This window comes from Harmonia axyridis, chromosome 5 (assembly GCF_914767665.1).
Source record: "Harmonia axyridis chromosome 5, icHarAxyr1.1, whole genome shotgun sequence".
Taxonomy (NCBI): domain Eukaryota; kingdom Metazoa; phylum Arthropoda; class Insecta; order Coleoptera; family Coccinellidae; genus Harmonia; species Harmonia axyridis.
The window spans coordinates 26,738,805-26,758,210 of record NC_059505.1 but is presented as its reverse complement, the minus strand read 5'-3'; the positions used below and the strand labels follow the sequence as shown (position 1 = coordinate 26,758,210).

General features: G+C 34.2%; 1 protein-coding gene across 1 annotated transcript; it reads right to left on the bottom strand.

Annotated features, from left to right (window-relative positions):
• Window positions 1–13,606: 13,606 nt before the first annotated feature.
• Window positions 13,607–17,530, bottom strand: LOC123680903. Its single transcript, XM_045619024.1, has one exon. It carries the CDS (start codon window positions 17,528–17,530, stop codon window positions 13,607–13,609), a length of 3,924 nt encoding a protein of 1,307 aa, XP_045474980.1.
• Between the last annotated feature and the right edge of the window lie 1,876 nt (window positions 17,531–19,406).

Here is a 19,406-nt window from a genome sequence, read left to right as displayed (position 1 = left end):
AGCTTGAGCTTGACTTGTCAAGCTCAAGTGAAGTGAAGTCAAGTCAAGTCAAGTATTTATTCATCAAATACTGGAATCATATCAAGCTACTTGATTTTAAGCATTTTTATTGTGTAGTGTCACATCAATAAAAAAAATTATGAAATGAGAAGGAACCTTGCAAAAAACATTTTTATTTATTAAACTTATTATATAAAAGAACCGAAAATATCAACTTTTTTGAAATAGAAACATAAATCAAATCACTATAAATCATAACAAAATGAAAAATAATACGAAAATGAAGTTTTTTAATATAGAGAAACCTCCAGGACTTGTTTGATTTTATTATTTTCCATCCAGGATCTTGAGGCACATGAGGCATCTGATAGATTTGTCGCCTAACCTTTTGCGGGTTTTTGTAACTGTGAGAGCAGTTCTGGAAAATTGTCTTCCACAGGAGCTGAAGATGTTGGCGTTGATCAAAATCCTTGGCCATTTTGGACAAGTTTGAAAAGATATTTATCTTTTCTAGCAAAATCTACCAATAGATTTCATAGAAATATGAGAAAACTACTAATAAAGTCACACTGGCAAATGCTTCAGTCGCTCGGCGCTCGAGGAATCCCCTTATTTAGTCTAAGCGCGCACGAGATTGCAGAAATATATGCCGTGCGACGTGTGCATATCAAGCTAAAGTAATATCAAGTAGCTTGATATCAAGTTAAGCAATAAATATCTAAAATCAAATCAAGTGAAGCTCAAGTATGTAATTTTTCACGAGCTTGGTTTTCAAGTCAAGTAGTTGGTTGAAATGTCAAGCTACTTGGCTTAATGAATTCCTACCTAGGATCTAAGTAACGAAAAAAACATGGCATTTATAAACATATTTGATGTTGAATTGTTGATTTTTTGTTGAGGAATATCTCCCCTATGCCATTATCAAAATTTTTCAAGAAGATTCCTTCAATTTTTTCATCCCTCGGCAGAAGATCCTGACTACCCAATATTAATATTTTGCAATCTGAAGAGTTGACTTCTAAGCCGGGTCTCAAACTATAATATGTGATTCACTGATGACAAATTCGTGGTGGAAGTAAGGAATGTCCATCCGGTAGTAAACACGATAACTCTCAAACGATATAACCTGAAAACTCTCAATTTTCATAGTAGATTTCTAGTGAAGTGAATAACTTCGTTAATAGGCAAAATACGACTAGTGGTTCTTTGGTTTATGAACGCTTGGAGACACATTGGCACATTTAAGAATCCTACATCTGACTTTCAATTTAATGTCATTTTCACTTGGTTTATATCGTTGGTTGGTGTTTATGCGATGCTGATGAGTTCTAAAAAGAGCGAAACCGGTTACCTCCAATGGCGGATTGTTTCCCTGTGATTAATTCTTGATCTAGATTCTAGACCAGTCCAATATTTTGTTTATTGTGACGTAAAATAGATCTCAATCGAAAATATGCAATAGTTTCTCAAAACATATTTTCTTTTAATTATTTGTTGATATTACGGTAACTGCACTTTTCAACTTCTGTACGTTTTTAAATAGATGCTCATTCGAACTGAAAAAAACCTTGCAAAATGTTTGATAACAGTTACAGTTCACGAATGTACGCCAATGGAATATGGATCTTTCACAAACTTCTGGAGATGACACGGTAGAATCAATGGGACAAATATGTTAATTTTCAAACGTGACAAAGCCGACATTTGGTATTATGTCACATCACTGCACCGTGAAGAAAGCGGCCGTTGTAACAATGAATGATATTTGAGCTTATTTTACAGGCGAAGATAATAGAATGTAATAGAAGTCTTTTGTAGTGCAAGGTTTTTCGTTTTCATCGAGACGAGCGCTTTTCTTCGGATATGTTAGTCAGATCTGGGTCAGCGGCAACCTGTCTTATGGTAATATTTCGTCTAATTGCTCTAGATTCATTTTGAAATCGTTCAATTGATCCAGATCGCTCTCACTCCACAGAAACGAACAGTACAAAGAGGATGTTCTATCAGATTACGCGAAAATCTTAGTATTGTTCGAAAGCGGTGAAAAAATTCGTCAGATCATATCTTCGATGATATTAAGAGGTCTTAATTTCGTCTTTTGTCCGTTGTTTGGTAAGGAAATCGTACGGATTTCACAATTGAATTCACTGTATTCGTTTTACAGAACCTCAAATTACACCAAAAAATTTTACAATAAATATAGCTACTAGCTTCTATCATTAACTAATTTCATTTCGTCGAAAAGAACAACTGGAAACATTCCTGTATAATAAACCCATTCTCCTCTCTTTCGCATGGCTCTGAAAAGTTTGTGTTACGAAACCGTGAACGAAACTAATAAGGAGATGAGATGGCACCCTTTTTGCCCAATTTTTTAAATTTTGGGCCGAAAGTGGTTTCAATCAACAGGGTTCAACTCACTGATAAAGAATATATACATATAAACAAGGTGATTCACCGCGATGGCCTTTTAGACGTTTATGGAAAACTAATCATAGTTTTGTGTTGAAAATTTGCTTGTTGGGGTTTAAGACAATGATCTTCCGACAATGATCTTGCTCTATAAAATATTTTCAGATCTCCACAAGTACGGTTAAACCGGTAACAGACTACTACATACTTCCTTATTTCAAATGTTACACCCAGTATATTATTACATCATTAGATAGCTTTTTTGATCACAATTTCAGCAATATACCTTATATACATACCTTGGATGATAAATCAACGGTTCATGAATTGATGAGATTCTTATGAAAAAAATTGTGATGACGAGGACTCACTTTTTTTTTCAATATTTCTGCAGAAAAAGTTTTTTTCGAAAAAATCTTGTTCAGTTTCGATTCTGCAACCAACTAGTATTATAAGACTGTTTATGGTTTGGACCAAAAATGTACAAGGTGTTTATCAGGAGATCATGACCTAGAACAATCAAATTCATCAAAACATAAAGAATTCCAAATGAGAACCTATATTTTTTCTATTTCAGTCAATTCTACGTATAAAAAGAGTAGGGTTACTTAAGCAAACACTTTACCTAAAATGAATAATTTAAGAATTATCGAGAAAGAAATTTAAATGAGGAAAAAACGCAATTTCTAACTGAATTTATCAATTTACAACCTGTTTATCTAATTCACAAAAATTGCTTTAGAGGAATCGTTAGCTAACTGAAATGAACTGTTTATCTGATACAGATTGTTCGTTTTGGAAAGTTATCTGTGAAATCGAAATTAGAAAAGTTTTCAAAGTTTGTGCCTATTCTAACATCATTAGGATCATCACCTACAATTACAGACACGTTATTGACTGGAATTCGTCTGTTGCTTGTACAGTTATAAGGAATACACAACTATAAACAAACTACGGTTTGATTTGTTTTCACAAAAGTATGCTCCCACAACTGCATTTTCTCTGCCCAACAACCAAGGTGTGGATTTAAGACTACTTCCCCCATGCATTACGCCATTAGAAAATCACATGAGACCTGTCAAGTATACCAATGTACCGTATGGAATAACGCACATATAGCTAATCCCTCCACATTGCCAGAACATTTTCTCTGGGGGGAATTCCAACATCTAGAGGGGGTAGTCAAAAATTCGTTCTGATTTTAAGAGATAATTTTTTTTTCGGAGAGGTATCTTTTTTGCTCCGGAGGTATTACCCCCTGGGCAGTCCTTGGATTCAACACTGGATAAATTCGAAGTTAAAGATGAACGAGAAATACTAAACTTGAAGGACATCATAAACGAGGATGAAGAAAATGACAGTTGTCTACAATAAAATTAATATATTAATTTTTTTTATAAAATCATATGCTGTTAGTTGAGATTTTTATGGAAAATAATTTTTTTCGGCAACCGTCCGGGAAGTGCTCAGTTCCTGGACGCTTTTTCTCTGAGAAAGTAGCATTTTCCGGCCTAGTCCGGAAAGTACGTACTTCCCGGACTAGGACGGAAAAGAATCATAGAATCCATAACAACCGAGATAACGGCTGACAGTTCATATGAAATTAGTTGTCAAAAATTTGCATGTTTTTTGATCGCAATCGTTATAAAATATGGAAAGCAGCAGCGATAGTGTTATTTTACATGGTTTCCGAAAAAATATTGTACGCAACACGCCCGAAAATGGTTTTTTTGGACTCACAGACTTCCAGGACGAGCTTACGCTCGTCCTGGTATTTTGTCTATTCGTCCAAAAAAACCCTATTTTCCGGACTTGTTACGTAAATTACTATTTCCATTATTAGGGCTTGAATACTAGATATGTTCATAAAAAAAGGTACCTTCTGATGTAGTTTCAAATCAAGCAAAAAATTGTTTTTTCAGTTTTTCTTCATTCTCTCGCAAATACTTCATTTTAAAAAGGGCAAACAATTGGATTCCTAATGAAGAATGCAAAATTTTATTATTGACATTGGAAGTCAGAAGAACAATTAACCAGTTTTCCAATTGCTTACTTTAATGTGGTAGGTAATAACATATTATAAGGAACCATTTTTTATACTATTTTAATAGCAATTAAAAAAGGCAAAGTCATAAATTACCTCAGGAGGGGGAGGTTGATTGGTTTCATGTTGGTGGCCCATACTCTAACAAATTACATATGGAATGTTGAAAAAAATGAACAAAGTGTTGCCTTTTAAACAATTTTATATTGAATAATTGCTATTGGAAAAACCCGTAATACTCTCTATTAAATTGGTAACGATAATAATTACTATTATCATTATCGCGCGTACTCACATTGACAAAATTCAATATGAATTTCATGAATACTCATGAAAACTAACTTCTTAGATTTGAGAGTAATTTTTTATGTTGAATGTGTGAGTTCTTGAAATCTGTAGGCTGTAGGTATATTTTAGTCTATTGTAAAACCCATAATTCTTCTCTTCTTATTGTAAACATTCTCACGGTTTCATTGAATACTTTATTCATCTTACACATCCATCGATATTGATAAAATTAATTGCACAACCAGAGAGAATGTGAGGAAAATAAATCCTATCAAGACTAACGGATCCTTTGAGAATGTGCATCTTCGCTGACGTAATGAAATTACAACCAAGATGTGAAAATCGAATTTTTCCTCTCCATTATATTCAGTAACAATTATAATTATACCATTCGCCATGACTTCCTATGATAGTAATTAGATTTCTTTCTATAGTCATAATTAATAAAGTGAGAAAAGGTGCTTTCTTTCAGATGGATATAATGCAGTTGTCAGAGGCGCCTTTGTATGATCCCATTGTTAAAACGTGCTAAATTTAATATGTTAGATTTGATGATGCCATTCACTATATAATGTGCTCGCAGTATCACATTGTCAGGATGATTATATACAATATTGTATCAGGTAACCAAAAATTTCATGTAATTTTTTATAGCATAATACAACAAATTTCTGGTGTGTCACAATGTTTTTTGGCTTTTGTTGCTAAAAAACGGCTAAACACTTCATAGAACGTCTTCGTCTTTTAATGTAACGCAAGCGGTATAATCAAAAGAGCTGGAATGACCATACCAAATTCCATCAAAATAGTAATACTAGAACGTGAAATATTGAGATCCGTGTATTTCACGTTTGCGCTGGGCAAGTCCCACTATATTCGAGAGTGGTGAAATTTTCATAGAATCACTCTGCACTAGGTAACATCCGCAAAACGCGAGATTTTGGAAAAGCCAAGAATGTCATGTTCGCGGATAATCAACGCCCAAACTTTATCTTAAAAAAAATGAATTTTGTGTGGAATTATCTCCTACCCAAAATGGATTACAACATCAATTTTAATCAACATTAGACTAGGATAAAGCGAGATATGATAAAACTTCTAATTTAAGGTTTATCCATGCTAAACGCGCTTTTTTATTTTCAAAAAGCTGAATTTTATGTGGAACCATATATGGCCCATACTGAATACCCATATTGAATGTCATCAAAATTGGATAAGAATTATAGAAGTTCAGCTTGTGGACACACATACCGACCAACAGATAGACAGACATAAAATAAAAGATGTTCAGGATAATGTAAAATACTTTTTGCGAGGAGAAATTTTGAAAACCATCACAAACAATTTATTTTTGTGTTGACCAAATACTCAATCATACGTCAACTTAATAATACTCATACTTATACAGGGTTTTCATTAGGGATGTCCAATGTCTGAATGATAAATACCTCAAAATATGATAATTCTAATATACAACTATTGCTGGTCTACTCCATTCCGGATGTTCAAAGTTTAAATATGGATTTTGCTTTCTGAAATAAATTTTCATGTTTTTTCAATTCCTAGAATTCTGTATTTCTGCAAAAATTTCGGAGGGGTGTCTAGACCCCATCGGACCCCCCTGGCTAAGGCCTTGATGAACAGAACACTAAGTTATATTCCCTAAAATTTTATTCTAAATATATTTTCTTGTCGTCTTCAGAATTATTTGAATATTATTGACGAAAGCGTAGTTTTTCATAAAAAGCACCTATCAGTTGATCATAAGATTTTTTGCATTTCATTCAGAGGCGTTATTTTCAAGGGGACTAAAATGTTTCTAACATTTTATAGCCCATTGTTGTAAATCAGACATTTAACGAAAATGTCAAAGCTTAACTCCTTTCACATCAAAAAAATATTCACGTTGAAATTTTCCATAAGTTACCTATACCGTTCATCAGCAGCCACTATAATTGATTTTGGACGTCCTATACTTCCTAGAAATTTTTACAAACAATTACGAAACACTTTTTATAACCTCAAGTATTTCAACTAATGATAATAATACCGTTTGTTGGAGTGAATGGCAACAATTTCCAAGTCGTAGTTGAACATTACAACTGGGTAACAGCCATGGAAAGTAGCTTTCAAAGGTTGATCATTTGCCATTCTACCACGGTATCGATCTTCCCATCAAAGTCAACCTCTGTCGCTCAGATGAAAATGTCATTCGAATCGATATTGATTCAATTGACGACCCGAAAATGGTCCACCGCGTTGATTCGTTCCGAATTCCATCGGAATTCATACCATTCGTGCTTCAGATGCAGAGAAACGATGTGAATCTCAGATCCCACAGTTGCGAATAATACAAATCTAATTGAAGAAATGATGAAACCGTCGAAGGATGTCTGCTGGAATAGATCAAGGCTGTCCACGATGTACGATAACTACGTCTTGGTGCTACACGATCGGCCAATTAGATGGCGATGAATACCACGGTGTTATTTCCTAAAATGCTGAAAATTTCTCGGTTGGACATCTCAAACTATCATCTTTCTCATTAATATCAAGGTGAAATTCGAAACTCCCACGCAACTGAATGAAAGATCGCTATCAGATCGATTGGATTTGATAGAGGACTTGGTCTTCGATTTAGCTCCATCTATTATAAATGTATACAACAATGTCGGGTTAGCTGAAGTATTCAAACGCCTTTCCATTAGGAATCGTACAATTTTAAATGGTTATAATGACAACACTAAATTATTTTTAGACATTTATTATGTCAGTAGGTTATGGCAATCAATTATGGAAGGATAGACGCTTCAAAAACGATTAGAAATTGTTTTATCAAAATTAGTGCTCATTTATGATACTGAGATAGATATAATACTGAGAGGAATTTACTAATCAAACAAGCGTAAGTTTTTTGGTTCTTTTACTCATAGTTCAGCCGAAAAGATATTTGCATTGACTCACTAAACGTACCAAGTGTAACTAGCACCCTACACTAGCAAGGCTAAATTAAAGTCAAACTTCGCAATCCTCAAACTAAAAAATGGGGAACTGCCAATTTTAAATTTCACCGAAAATAGAATATAAGAGACCTTTGAATAATGCCCCATTATAACCATAACAAATAGTTGTCGAAATGTATATTAAAAATGTTAATAATCCTACCAATTTGAAATTTTGCGAGTAGATAAATAATAAAAATAATAATAATAAAGTTTATTCTTGATATACACTACATAAATACATATGTTAAATTACCCCAGCTGAGAACAAACATAAATGGAGGTATTATAACGAATATGTATAATACCTGTTTCAATTAACTTGAACACAACAACTAAACATAATACACATGTAAGATCTTTGGTTTCAAAAGCAAGAACATAATAAATAGGCATATATAACATAAAATAAACAAAGAGCGAAAGAGCACAGTCACAAAAGGAGAAAAATGTCATTTGATGCACTCTCGATGACCAGAATTATACGGGAAATCACACATGATTCGAAGTCATGATGGCGTGGGAAAATTCGCTACCCCTCTGCAGTATCCAACCAACTATTTTCGTTTTGAAACGTTTGAGATTCCAGATAGTCTTGAATTCACTGGGAGCAGAATTATACAACCTGGGGGATAAATACGTATAGTGTCTTTGTCCTATTGCCTTTCTTGCACGGGGAACGATAACATTTTGGCAGGATCTTGTGCCATAAGTATGCTGACAAGTTTGAAGTGTACTGTTATTTTTATGAGCATTGATAATACTTTGCATTACATAGAGCTGGGTCACAGTCATGACTCCGGATTCCTGATATATTCTTGAGTTTCTTGGAATAGGTTTTCTTTCTGCCCATAATAATTTTCAAGACCCATTTCTGAACAATTTCCACCTTTCTTAGGTGACAACCGCGAGCTCCGCCCCAACCAAGTATACCATAAGTTAACTGACTCTGAACTAACGAAAAATATAAGGTTCTTAGCTGCGAGAAATTCATATATCTTCTCAGAATGGCGAACCGGCCCAATAGAAACCTTATCTTGTTAACCATATATCCCACATGATGATCCCAACGCGTATGTTGGTCCAAAATAATTCCAAGATATTTAACAGTCTTCTGTTCGCGTATTTTCACATCAGGAGAAACCATCAAGCTACCAAGATCTGGTGATTGGTCAGAGCAAGAATTAAATATAATATAGCCAGTCTTTTCGGCGTTTAAAGTTAATGTGGGTAATCTAAACCACTCACAGACCTCAGTTAACTCTTCCTCCACTTTTATCTTCAGGGATTGCCAAGTATCACCATCAAATAGAAGTACTGTATCATCTGCGAAGCTGCGAAACTTTTTACGTCATCAGAACCATAGAAAATTAAGGTAAAACATCTAAAAAATACCTCAAATTTGAGTAAAAAATAGGAATAGGTTGAAATTTAGTTCGTGTATTGAAAATAATCAATCAAGGGCGTAAAAATTTATATTTTGAAAATCTTGGGGGAAGGGGGTAATTACCCCCATTACCCCCTTCCCCCAAGATTTTCAAAATATAAAATTTCAGACATTTCGCAAAGACGAAGAACTATAATTTCTTCATGAAATGAACCAATAATAATAATTTTACATTCCTTTGAAATTGACACGTCATTAAAAAATTGAACTCCTTTACGGTTTATGAGTTTATTACCGCATTCAAGATGAGTACTTTTATTACACTACAAACTCGTCTTTGTCAGAAGTTTATTATTTTCCTTTATCTTTCCGCTTTCTTGGTATCGCTCCTTATTTGCCATCTGCGATTTTTGATTTCGTCATCGGTATATACACTTTTTGAAGTGGCTTTCATTTCGTGAGTATGGACTGTACCCACCTAGGGGATACGATCATAGTATCTTATTATCAAGATTCAATTTGAAAAGTCTTGAATGCAGAAGAGGTTTGCATACCATCAAATTCCTTCATGGTCTTCTGGGTGATAGGATTGAATGCGTTGAGTTGCTGAGTAAGCTAGAATTTTCCGTACCTCGCTCGAATGCTAGAATCAGATATCTTTTCGATATTAGTACACCAACAACTAATTTGCTTTTGCAGTCACCACTGAGATTTGCTTGTGTGATCCCATAAACATGACCCCGCAGGTCATGTTTATGGGCCATTTTATCTTTAAAATTATACAATGAATCTCTCATATTCCTTCGTAACTCCAACTCAGGAACACCCAATATAATATAAGAACAATCGAATTGGTAATGAAAAAAATTATTTCGAGTAATTTGGTTCAAACTTCGGTATCAAACCTCTTTTTTCATATTATAGATATGAGCAAACAATATCGTAAAAAAAATTTTTTTCGATTACCCCTCCGCCAAGAAAAAAAAATCAATATCATATTTATGTCGAGTTTCAGGAGGATCGTATCATTACATCTCCTCATCTAGATAAAATAACCGACAACGATGATATCATAATGAATCACATTTCATATAATAAATACCACAGTTCTGTGGTTTCCTATAAACGTTCAAAAGCTCCTGATCCAAATAATGTTTTTCTTATTTTTTTTCAATTGAATCATTCAATTTTGATCCTACAAAATTCACGAGCCTGGTTCACGTACTAGAAGGATCAACACGAACAACACGGTAAGCAATAGTTTTTTGGACCAAAATTGCAAATAACTCTAATAGTTTTCGAGAAAATCACTGGATAACTGATCGATGGATTCTTTTATTATAGGTGATTAATTGCAATCATTTGAGGTACTCACACTTGAAGAATAGTGGTCTGACTATGTGTACGACTGACATAAATATTTGTTTAGCCAATAGATCCATATTTAGTGAAATATTTTCAGTCATCAAGAGAAAATATCGTTGCAACATAGATCTTATTAAGACGCGTGTTCTATGCTTCGATAAGATAAACACATTTGAAGAAAAATCTGTTCCCATAATAAAAACTAAGTAACTCTTCACTATGTCCATGACATAACCGAGGATTTCTCAAGATACGGTTTATATCACTACAAATATATACTTATCGACGCAATATCCAACTAGACAGCTTGACTTCTGCCAGGAATCTCACATACTATACATCAAGTTTCAACGATGCTAATAAGTCTTAATTTCATCATTTCATAACTCAGTTATTTTCTACACAAATTGTTAATCAATTTGCTTGAGGCAAGTTAGTGGAAGTATGTATGTCTCTTGTTATTTTTGGTTGGATTGACTACTGAATAGGAATATTATCCTAATTGTTAGGCACTTCAATTGATAAAATGCTTTATAATGAATGGAAGATTTCTTTAAATAGCCGTGAAGGTTGAATTTGTTGAATTATGTATGTCAGTTCATGGATAAAATCTTCAATGAATATATTCGTTGGTATATTCGTATAATGGATGAATGAGTAAACTCCTGAAAGTAGGGTTTTTTCTTTGACCCGATATGAATATTAAGATGCTCATATCCTCATATATGAACACAATAAATATCAAATGAAAAGAACTCCAATCTTCAAATCGATTAGGTCAGGTGTTAAGGTTATAAGAATGCGAAAAATATTACAACTTCTATTTCAATATCTCAGGCCCATAACTCGAAATTTGAGGATCAAAAATAAATAATTATTTTCTGTTAAAGGTGGCCCTTTTCCTGTGAACTAAATGATGATTGTTATCAATGAGTTTCTCGAAAAAAATGAAAGATATATTCTTTAATTGCTTGAAAATCCTGAAGGATTCGTATTTTTTCAGGTTAAGACACAACAATTTTCTGTAAATCTGCATTTGGTGATTACCATTGCAATAGATGTTGGTGTGGAAATAATATATAAAGATGTGAGATGTGAGTGTTTTAGGTCATGTTTGTTGATGTTTCAGCTTCCTGAACATTGTGTCAGTCTGATATGACAAGAGTTTTCAATGAAATAATTTTGAGAGATAATATTGAATGAAAAATCGTAGTTTCCAGATTAATAATCAGACCATTGAAGCATTTTTAACTATTAACTCCTCAACATCTCGAATTGATATGAGTGGTTTTTCTTATATTTTTGTCTTACTGAATGTATATTTAACACCCCTGAAGATTGTCACAATGATGACCGAGAGCTAGGATGGTACAATAAATGAGATAGATCATATAGAGTTTGAGTACCATACTTGATATCCTTAAATTGAAAATATAAATAATTTAAAAGGTCTAACAGAGTCCTAGGAATTAGTCAAAATAAAAAAAAAACGGTGAAACAAGATTAAATAAATATTCATAGGATCATTCGAATCCTAGGTTAGTTTGGTATATACCTTACATATTAGATGATCATCCGTTTTAAATATAAAGTAACCGGAAACTAATGATTCAGTAGCTTCAGTAGATTATTGACAGAAACCTTCATCGAGATAAACAAACCAACCACAAAGATTACTACATCACGTATTCAAATTTTGTTGTTGTTCTAAGCATCTACTAATCTTGAAGAATAAGAATGAATAGATACTGGCATTATTCTTAAGTAATTCCTGTTAACCCCATAATCAATTATGTACAACAATTCAAAACTCATGCAATGTTGGAATAGTTGTTGTAAATTGATCCGAACTCTTTCGAAATTATATTATGAGGAATTTCATTTCTTCATTCATCACTTTCCATTGAATAAGTCATACTGACAATCGGTGCAACATCCTTAACCTAAGACCACCTACACATGACTTTCCCATCTAAATTGAATCTTTTTTTCACCTCGAATATTTCGTTGCGAAATCTGTTTGGTATTGTTCGAATCCTCTAGTTAAAGTACCTGTTAAAAATATACGATATCCGGTTTTGTCGAAGCAATTAGGCAGCATGCTCTAACAATGCATGTGTGATATTACTACAGAAGAAAACGCCTCTACCAATTCATATTTCAAGTGCCGACACCCACCACTGATGCTAAATTGATTATTAACTGTTTCCCATCAAGATAGTGATCGCGAAGTTGCGTATTGGAGGTTTTTATATGTATAGCTGTGAGATTTTTACACACCTTTTTAGGTATATGTGTAACTATTAGATGCGAACATCCATACATAAATTGGACTGTTAGGTGCTGGGTTGTTGAAGTTCGAAGGACCATGAAATTTTCCACACTATTTATTGAAGTAGGTTTATATATACAATTACACAATGTACACTTTACAAGATTTGCTTAACTAGTTATCGAAAACTATGAATCAGTTCCACGCACTTATCCAATTACAATTTACCGACTAGAGTACTAACGAAGATTTTGACCGACTGAAGGATCTTTTCTAACCACGTGGCGACTAGGCCAATATTTAACTAACTTGAAATGTGCAAGCTGAACACTGTGTCTCAAGGGACGAGAGCAACGACGAACTATACTATACTGTACTTGACTTGTACTTACTAGACTGTGTGTAGAATATTACTGAACTGACTTGAACTCGAAGTGATTGAAGTGACGGTTCGATCTCTTACCCCCTCTCGACCCTTTTGTCGAACCATCGAAAAGGGTTAAGAACATAGAAGTGCTACAGATAAAACGGCCATAGTTAAATTATCATTATAGCCAGCCGTCATTAAAGGACGACTGCGCGTAGCACACAAATAAAGTGCGCGGAATTATCTATAACTAACTTCAGGGGTGATTCTTTGGACAATGGCGGCGCTGAGTTCTACGAACCTTGATCAAAACTTAACATACTCCCCGGGCTGAACCGTCCAGGTTAAGGATAAAAGTGAAAATGAATAAAAAAAAAATTTGATGTAATGATAAAGAAAATAATTTCTTGGAACAAATAAAATAAACGAAAAATAAATGAAAAAATAAAAGAAGTAAAGAAAGAAAGAGTCATATTGATAATAATACTTGATTGTCAATGTTTTCCGTGCAGAATGGAGGTGGACATATCTTAGTGATTGTTCTAGTGAATGTTCCTCCTTGAGTTCTAACACGAACAATGCGAACGCGTGAATCTTTTCCGGGAATCAATTCTACTACACTGGCTAAAGGCCATTTAAGCGGCGGTGTTAGATCTAGATTTGATCGAAGAAGAAAATCGGGACCCTGCCACCATAAATCTGAGACAAATAATTGTGATGGCAATGACTCTCTCGAAAATATATTTGCAGGATTCAGGTGCGATCGAATATGTCGCCAAGTAGCATCTTTGGAATTGTCCTGAATTTGCACAATTCGATTTGAGACAAATACAGACCAACGTGATGGATGTGATCGAATCCATGCTAATACTATTTCCGAATCAGACCATAGATTTATAGAATTTACATTTCGTAAGTGAATTGGCAGTATATTCGATAATTTTGAAACCAGGGTGGACAGAAGTAGTGCACCCATCAGTTCCAGCTTGGGTATAGTCAAAATTTTCAAAGGAGCAACACGACTTTTAGCTGTAATCAGATGTGAAGTGACTGAATTATCTGCGTATAATGTACGTAAATAAATACAAGCTGCGTACGCCTGTGAACTGGCATCACAGAATCCATGAATTTCATATTGAACGACATTGGAATGAAACTGTAGAATAGTTCTAGGAATTTCTAATTTAGAAAGCATTGAAAGATTTTCCAAGAATGTTGTCCATTCAGAAAGAATTTCGGAGTTTATACTTTCGTCCCAACCGATTTTTGCAATCCAAATTTTCTGCATAAGAATTTTTGCCCTTACAACAATGGGATTTATCAATCCTATAGGGTCATAAATGGATGCGATTATTGAAAGAACTTCTCTTTTACTATAAGACTCTTTTATCGAAATAGTAGGTAATGAAATAACGAATTTATCAGAATGAGAGTTCCATATCAAGCCTAGAATTTTATTAGATGAATTTTCAGGATTTAGAACATAATTATCCTGTTGAGAATTTAACGAAATACTCTTCAAGAATTCTTGAGAGTTAGATCCCCATTTATGGAGAGATATACACGCTGATTGTAAGCATTGAGTGAGTTGTTTGTGTGCCTCAAATAGAGTAGGAATATCATGGCAACCATAAAGGATATCATCTACGTAGCAAGCTTGCAGAAGTGCTTCACTTGCCAAAGGAAATGCGACTTTGTTGTGAATTGCTAATTCTTTGAGACACCTTGTGCTAAGGAAAGGAGCAGAATTTGTGCCATAACTCACTGTCTGTAATTCTATGCACTTCAGTTCGTCCTGAGGATTATCACGCCAGAGAATGTTTTGCAAAAAAGTGTGATTAGAATTAATTTTGATTTGTCTGAACATTTTTTGAATATCTGCAATTATAACATATTTGAACGTACGAAACCGAATCAAAATATCGAACAAGTCGGGTTGTACTGTATAACCTTTGAGCATGATATCATTGATAGAAAGGCCAGATGAAGATTTCATTGAACCGTCGAAAACTACTCGAAGTTGAGTTGTGAGGCTTTGCTCACGCATTATGCAATGATGAGGGAAGAAATATTTGTTCTGAAACAAATCATTTTTTAATACTAAAGGTACATATTTTGCATGTCCTAGGGATATATAATTGTTTATAAATTCCGAATACTGATGTTTCAGTTCCTGATTATTCTGTAGTCTTCTTTCGAGATTCAAGAATCTTTTCTTCGCTTGCGAATACGAATCACCTAATTTAAATGGTTCGTTTGGAGTTTTGAATGGTAGGTCAACTTGAAACCTACCCGATGGTAACCGAATGGTTGTTTTTTCGAATATACGTTCAGCTTTCTCTTCTGCTGAAGATAAAATGGGTTCGGATTGATTAGGTATCTCCTCAATTTCCCAAAACTTAGTCAGAATGTTATTTAGTGTATCTTCTTGATTTACAATTGTTTTTGAAGATTCAATTGTATTTTGGGAAGATTGTGCCAATGCTAAGTGAGTAGCGCGAGACCTGTGAGCTAACTGTGGGACTTTTCCTGCAATTAGATAACCTAAGTGGGAATTTTGAAGAACAGGTAGTCCTGAACCTAATTTGATAATGCCATCCATAATAATTTCAAAATATATATCTGCACCTAAGAGAATATCAATATTGGAAGGGATATTGAATTTGATATCCGCTAATTGAATGCCAACAGGAATGGGGAGAGAACGCGAGTCGATATATGACTGTGGTTGTTGGCATGTGATATTTTTGAGGATAGCACAGGAAACCTTAAACTGTCGATGAGGGTATACTAACGAATGAATTGTTAGATCTATCATTCTATTTGACATAGAACAACTTTGTGAGATGCCAGAAATTTGAATTGTTTGGTTATAAGGCTCGAGATGAAGTCTGTTGACCAGATCTTCAGTTATGAAAGATGTTTGACTTGCGGAATCAGTCAAACAACGAACAATAACTTGCTTGTTGTATGAATCATACAATTTTACACAGGCAGTAGCTAAAAGGACTTGATTATTAGAAGATAGAGATGAAAGACTAGACACGTTTCTACCTGGACTAATATTTTCATTACGAGTTGTAATGGTTGGTTGAGCACAGGTGGACAAATGAGAAACTGCTTGAGATTCATTCTGAATTTGTGACAGATTAATTGATCTGGATACTTCTTTGTTGGATCTTTGACTAGGAACTTCATTAGAATAATGGCGAGTTGAAGTACTATTGAAATGGAGCAAACTATGATGCCTTTTATGGCAATTGAAACATGTGTGTTGACTAGAACACGATTGTACACTATGACCCAACATAAGACAATTCAGACAAGCATTTTTTTCTTTCACTAGACTGAGACGATCGTTAGGAGACAAATTCATGAATTTCCTACACGAATATATCTTATGTTCATCCGTATTACACATGAGACATTTGAAAAATTTATTTTTGTTCGTTCTGTTCGACGTATTAGCATGATGAGAATTAGTATTGGCATATTTAAGGGAAGTTTTGAATTTCGAATGACCTGTTTGTTCGGTTGAACCTAAATTTTCGAGTACCTTATATTTCTTTTCTAAGAAACCAATAAATTCTGGGAGCGTTGGAAATTCTGAAGTATTCTTTTGTTCTTCGAATTCTTTTTTCAGAGTGAAATCCAATTTCTGGGTGAAAATTTGTATGAGAATCAAATCCGTTAATTTCTCCGATAAATTATAAGTTTTCAAGGCAGCGATATTTGTCTTGATTTGCGTAATAAAATCTCTTAACGCGTGTTCATTACTTTTCGTCAAGGAGGGAACATTCAATAGTTTACGAATATAAGAGTTGACAATAAGATATGGATTATCATATCTGTCTTTCAAAGTGTTAATGGCTATATTGAAATTCAAACCTACAACTTCCAAGTTTTCAATAAGTTGTAACGGTTCTTTTGATAATGCTGATTTTAAGTACATCAACCGTTGGATGTCAGACAAATTTTCGTTGTCTGTAATGAGGGCGTTGAATAGTTCGAAGAAACTCGGCCATTGTTTAATATCACCCGAGAAGTTAGGAATCGAAATTTCCGGTAACTTTATGCTAGAATGAGTAGTGGGCTTATTATGTTTTTCACTTGGCGAGTTTTTGAACTGATTCATAGTTCTCGTTGCCATAGATATAACTTGAAAATACTTAGTTTCTACAATATCTCTGTCCTCTTCATATGAGGCAGAGTCAATTAACTCCAACTGAGTTTGAACATGTTCATAGTCTCTGAAGATTTGCTCTATTTGACATTTTCGAGCACTACATTCTTCTCTATCTTTATTATTATCTTGGCCGAACCAATTGGCCATTCTAGTTAGTTTACTCTTGAGTATGGTTCTTTGTTTAATCAAATTATCGATATTAGACATTTTGAGCAAAAGAAATAATTAAGGAAATATATAAAATAAATAAGAATTATATATAAAATGAATAAAAATTCTAAAATTAACTTATCACTCTCCAAAACTGCTTGCACTGGAACCAAAATGGATTTTGGACAGGAACGATACGTCGTAGACAGCGACCTCTTGTTGCGAAAGAATTCACCACACTTTGCGCATGCGTTGATTAAGTTAACCTCTAAGTTAACCAATATGTCTGCTTCAGGCACGTGGGTGATACTTCAATTGTGGAAGTTGATAATTTCTTCAGGGATATCTCCAATTTATATCCGGCTCGAAGGACCAAATTATGTAACTATTAGATGCGAACATCCATACATAAATTGGACTGTTAGGTGCTGGGTTGTTGAAGTTCGAAGGACCATGAAATTTTCCACACTATTTATTGAAGTAGGTTTATATATACAATTACACAATGTACACTTTACAAGATTCGCTTAACTAGTTATCGAAAACTATGAATCAGTTCCACGCACTTATCCAATTACAATTTACCGACTAGAGTACTAACGAAGATTTTGACCGACTGAAGGATCTTTTCTAACCACGTGGCGACTAGGCCAATATTTAACTAACTTGAAATGTGCAAGCTGAACACTGTGTCTCAAGGGACGAGAGCAACGACGAACTATACTATACTGTACTTGACTTGTACTTACTAGACTGTGTGTAGAATATTACTGAACTGACTTGAACTCGAAGTGATTGAAGTGACGGTTCGATCTCTTACCCCCTCTCGACCCTTTTGTCGAACCATCGAAAAGGGTTAAGAACATAGAAGTGCTACAGATAAAACGGCCATAGTTAAATTATCATTATAGCCAGCCGTCATTAAAGGACGACTGCGCGTAGCACACAAATAAAGTGCGCGGAATTATCTATAACTAACTTCAGGGGTGATTCTTTGGACAATGGCGGCGCTGAGTTCTACGAACCTTGATCAAAACTTAACAATATGGTTTCAGGCTATATGCAAATGAGTGCAAGAATTTATTGTTTGCAAATCTATTCTATATCACCATTGTTCGTGAAACAGTTTGAATAGTTGAACCATAGAAATATTTGGTATACTGTTCATCTAGTAGGATTGGAGATAATTCAAATGAATTAAGTTGAAAAGTTCTTAACTTCAACAATAATTACCACGTCACTCAATAGGTCTTCAGTTCCTTACCTTACTTATACTTTTTTCTTGTTTGTATCAAGCTTAGGGATTCACGGCTTGACTTGAATTTGAAGCTATTTGACTTAAAATCAACTCAATTTCAAGTCAAGCAGTAGTTTTTCAATGTCAGGTCAAGTATTTATTTATAAAGTACTTGAATATTTACATTGATAAACTCACTTACTTAACTTGAACTTAAGTTTTTTTCAAGTGGAGACCAAGTCAAGTAGCTTGAATATCAAGGCAAGCCGAGAATCGCTAACCAAGCTCCAAAAGATGCATGTCGACTATTGGGGACATAACCTCCCCATTGATTACATTGAAAAAATAGTAAGTAACAATTTAAAAAAAATAAAAAACAATGGAAAGATTTTGCCTTTTCGAAGTGGGGGTTACCCCCTCATGAGTCAACTGGAATAATGCCAATGATTTTAATGGTTAGTTCCGGGACTTATTGAATGAAGTGGTGAGAGCAGTTCACCATAAAGGTTGATTTCGATATCTGCACACTAGCTGTCGAAAATCGAATATACAGGGAGGGCCTACGAAAACATTGCACCTCTATTTTCCAACTTCCAATGAAAATCTGAAAACTAGCTGATATTCGATTTTTGATTTTTGGGAAATTTCATATCACCTCTGATAGCACAATCCCCTTATTTTTAATGGAGTTGAATA

Bases quoted from the DNA above. Each gene is read 5' to 3' on its own strand.
- LOC123680903 (XM_045619024.1), bottom strand. From the start codon at position 17,530: ATGTCTAATATCGATAATTTGATTAAACAAAGAACCATACTCAAGAGT.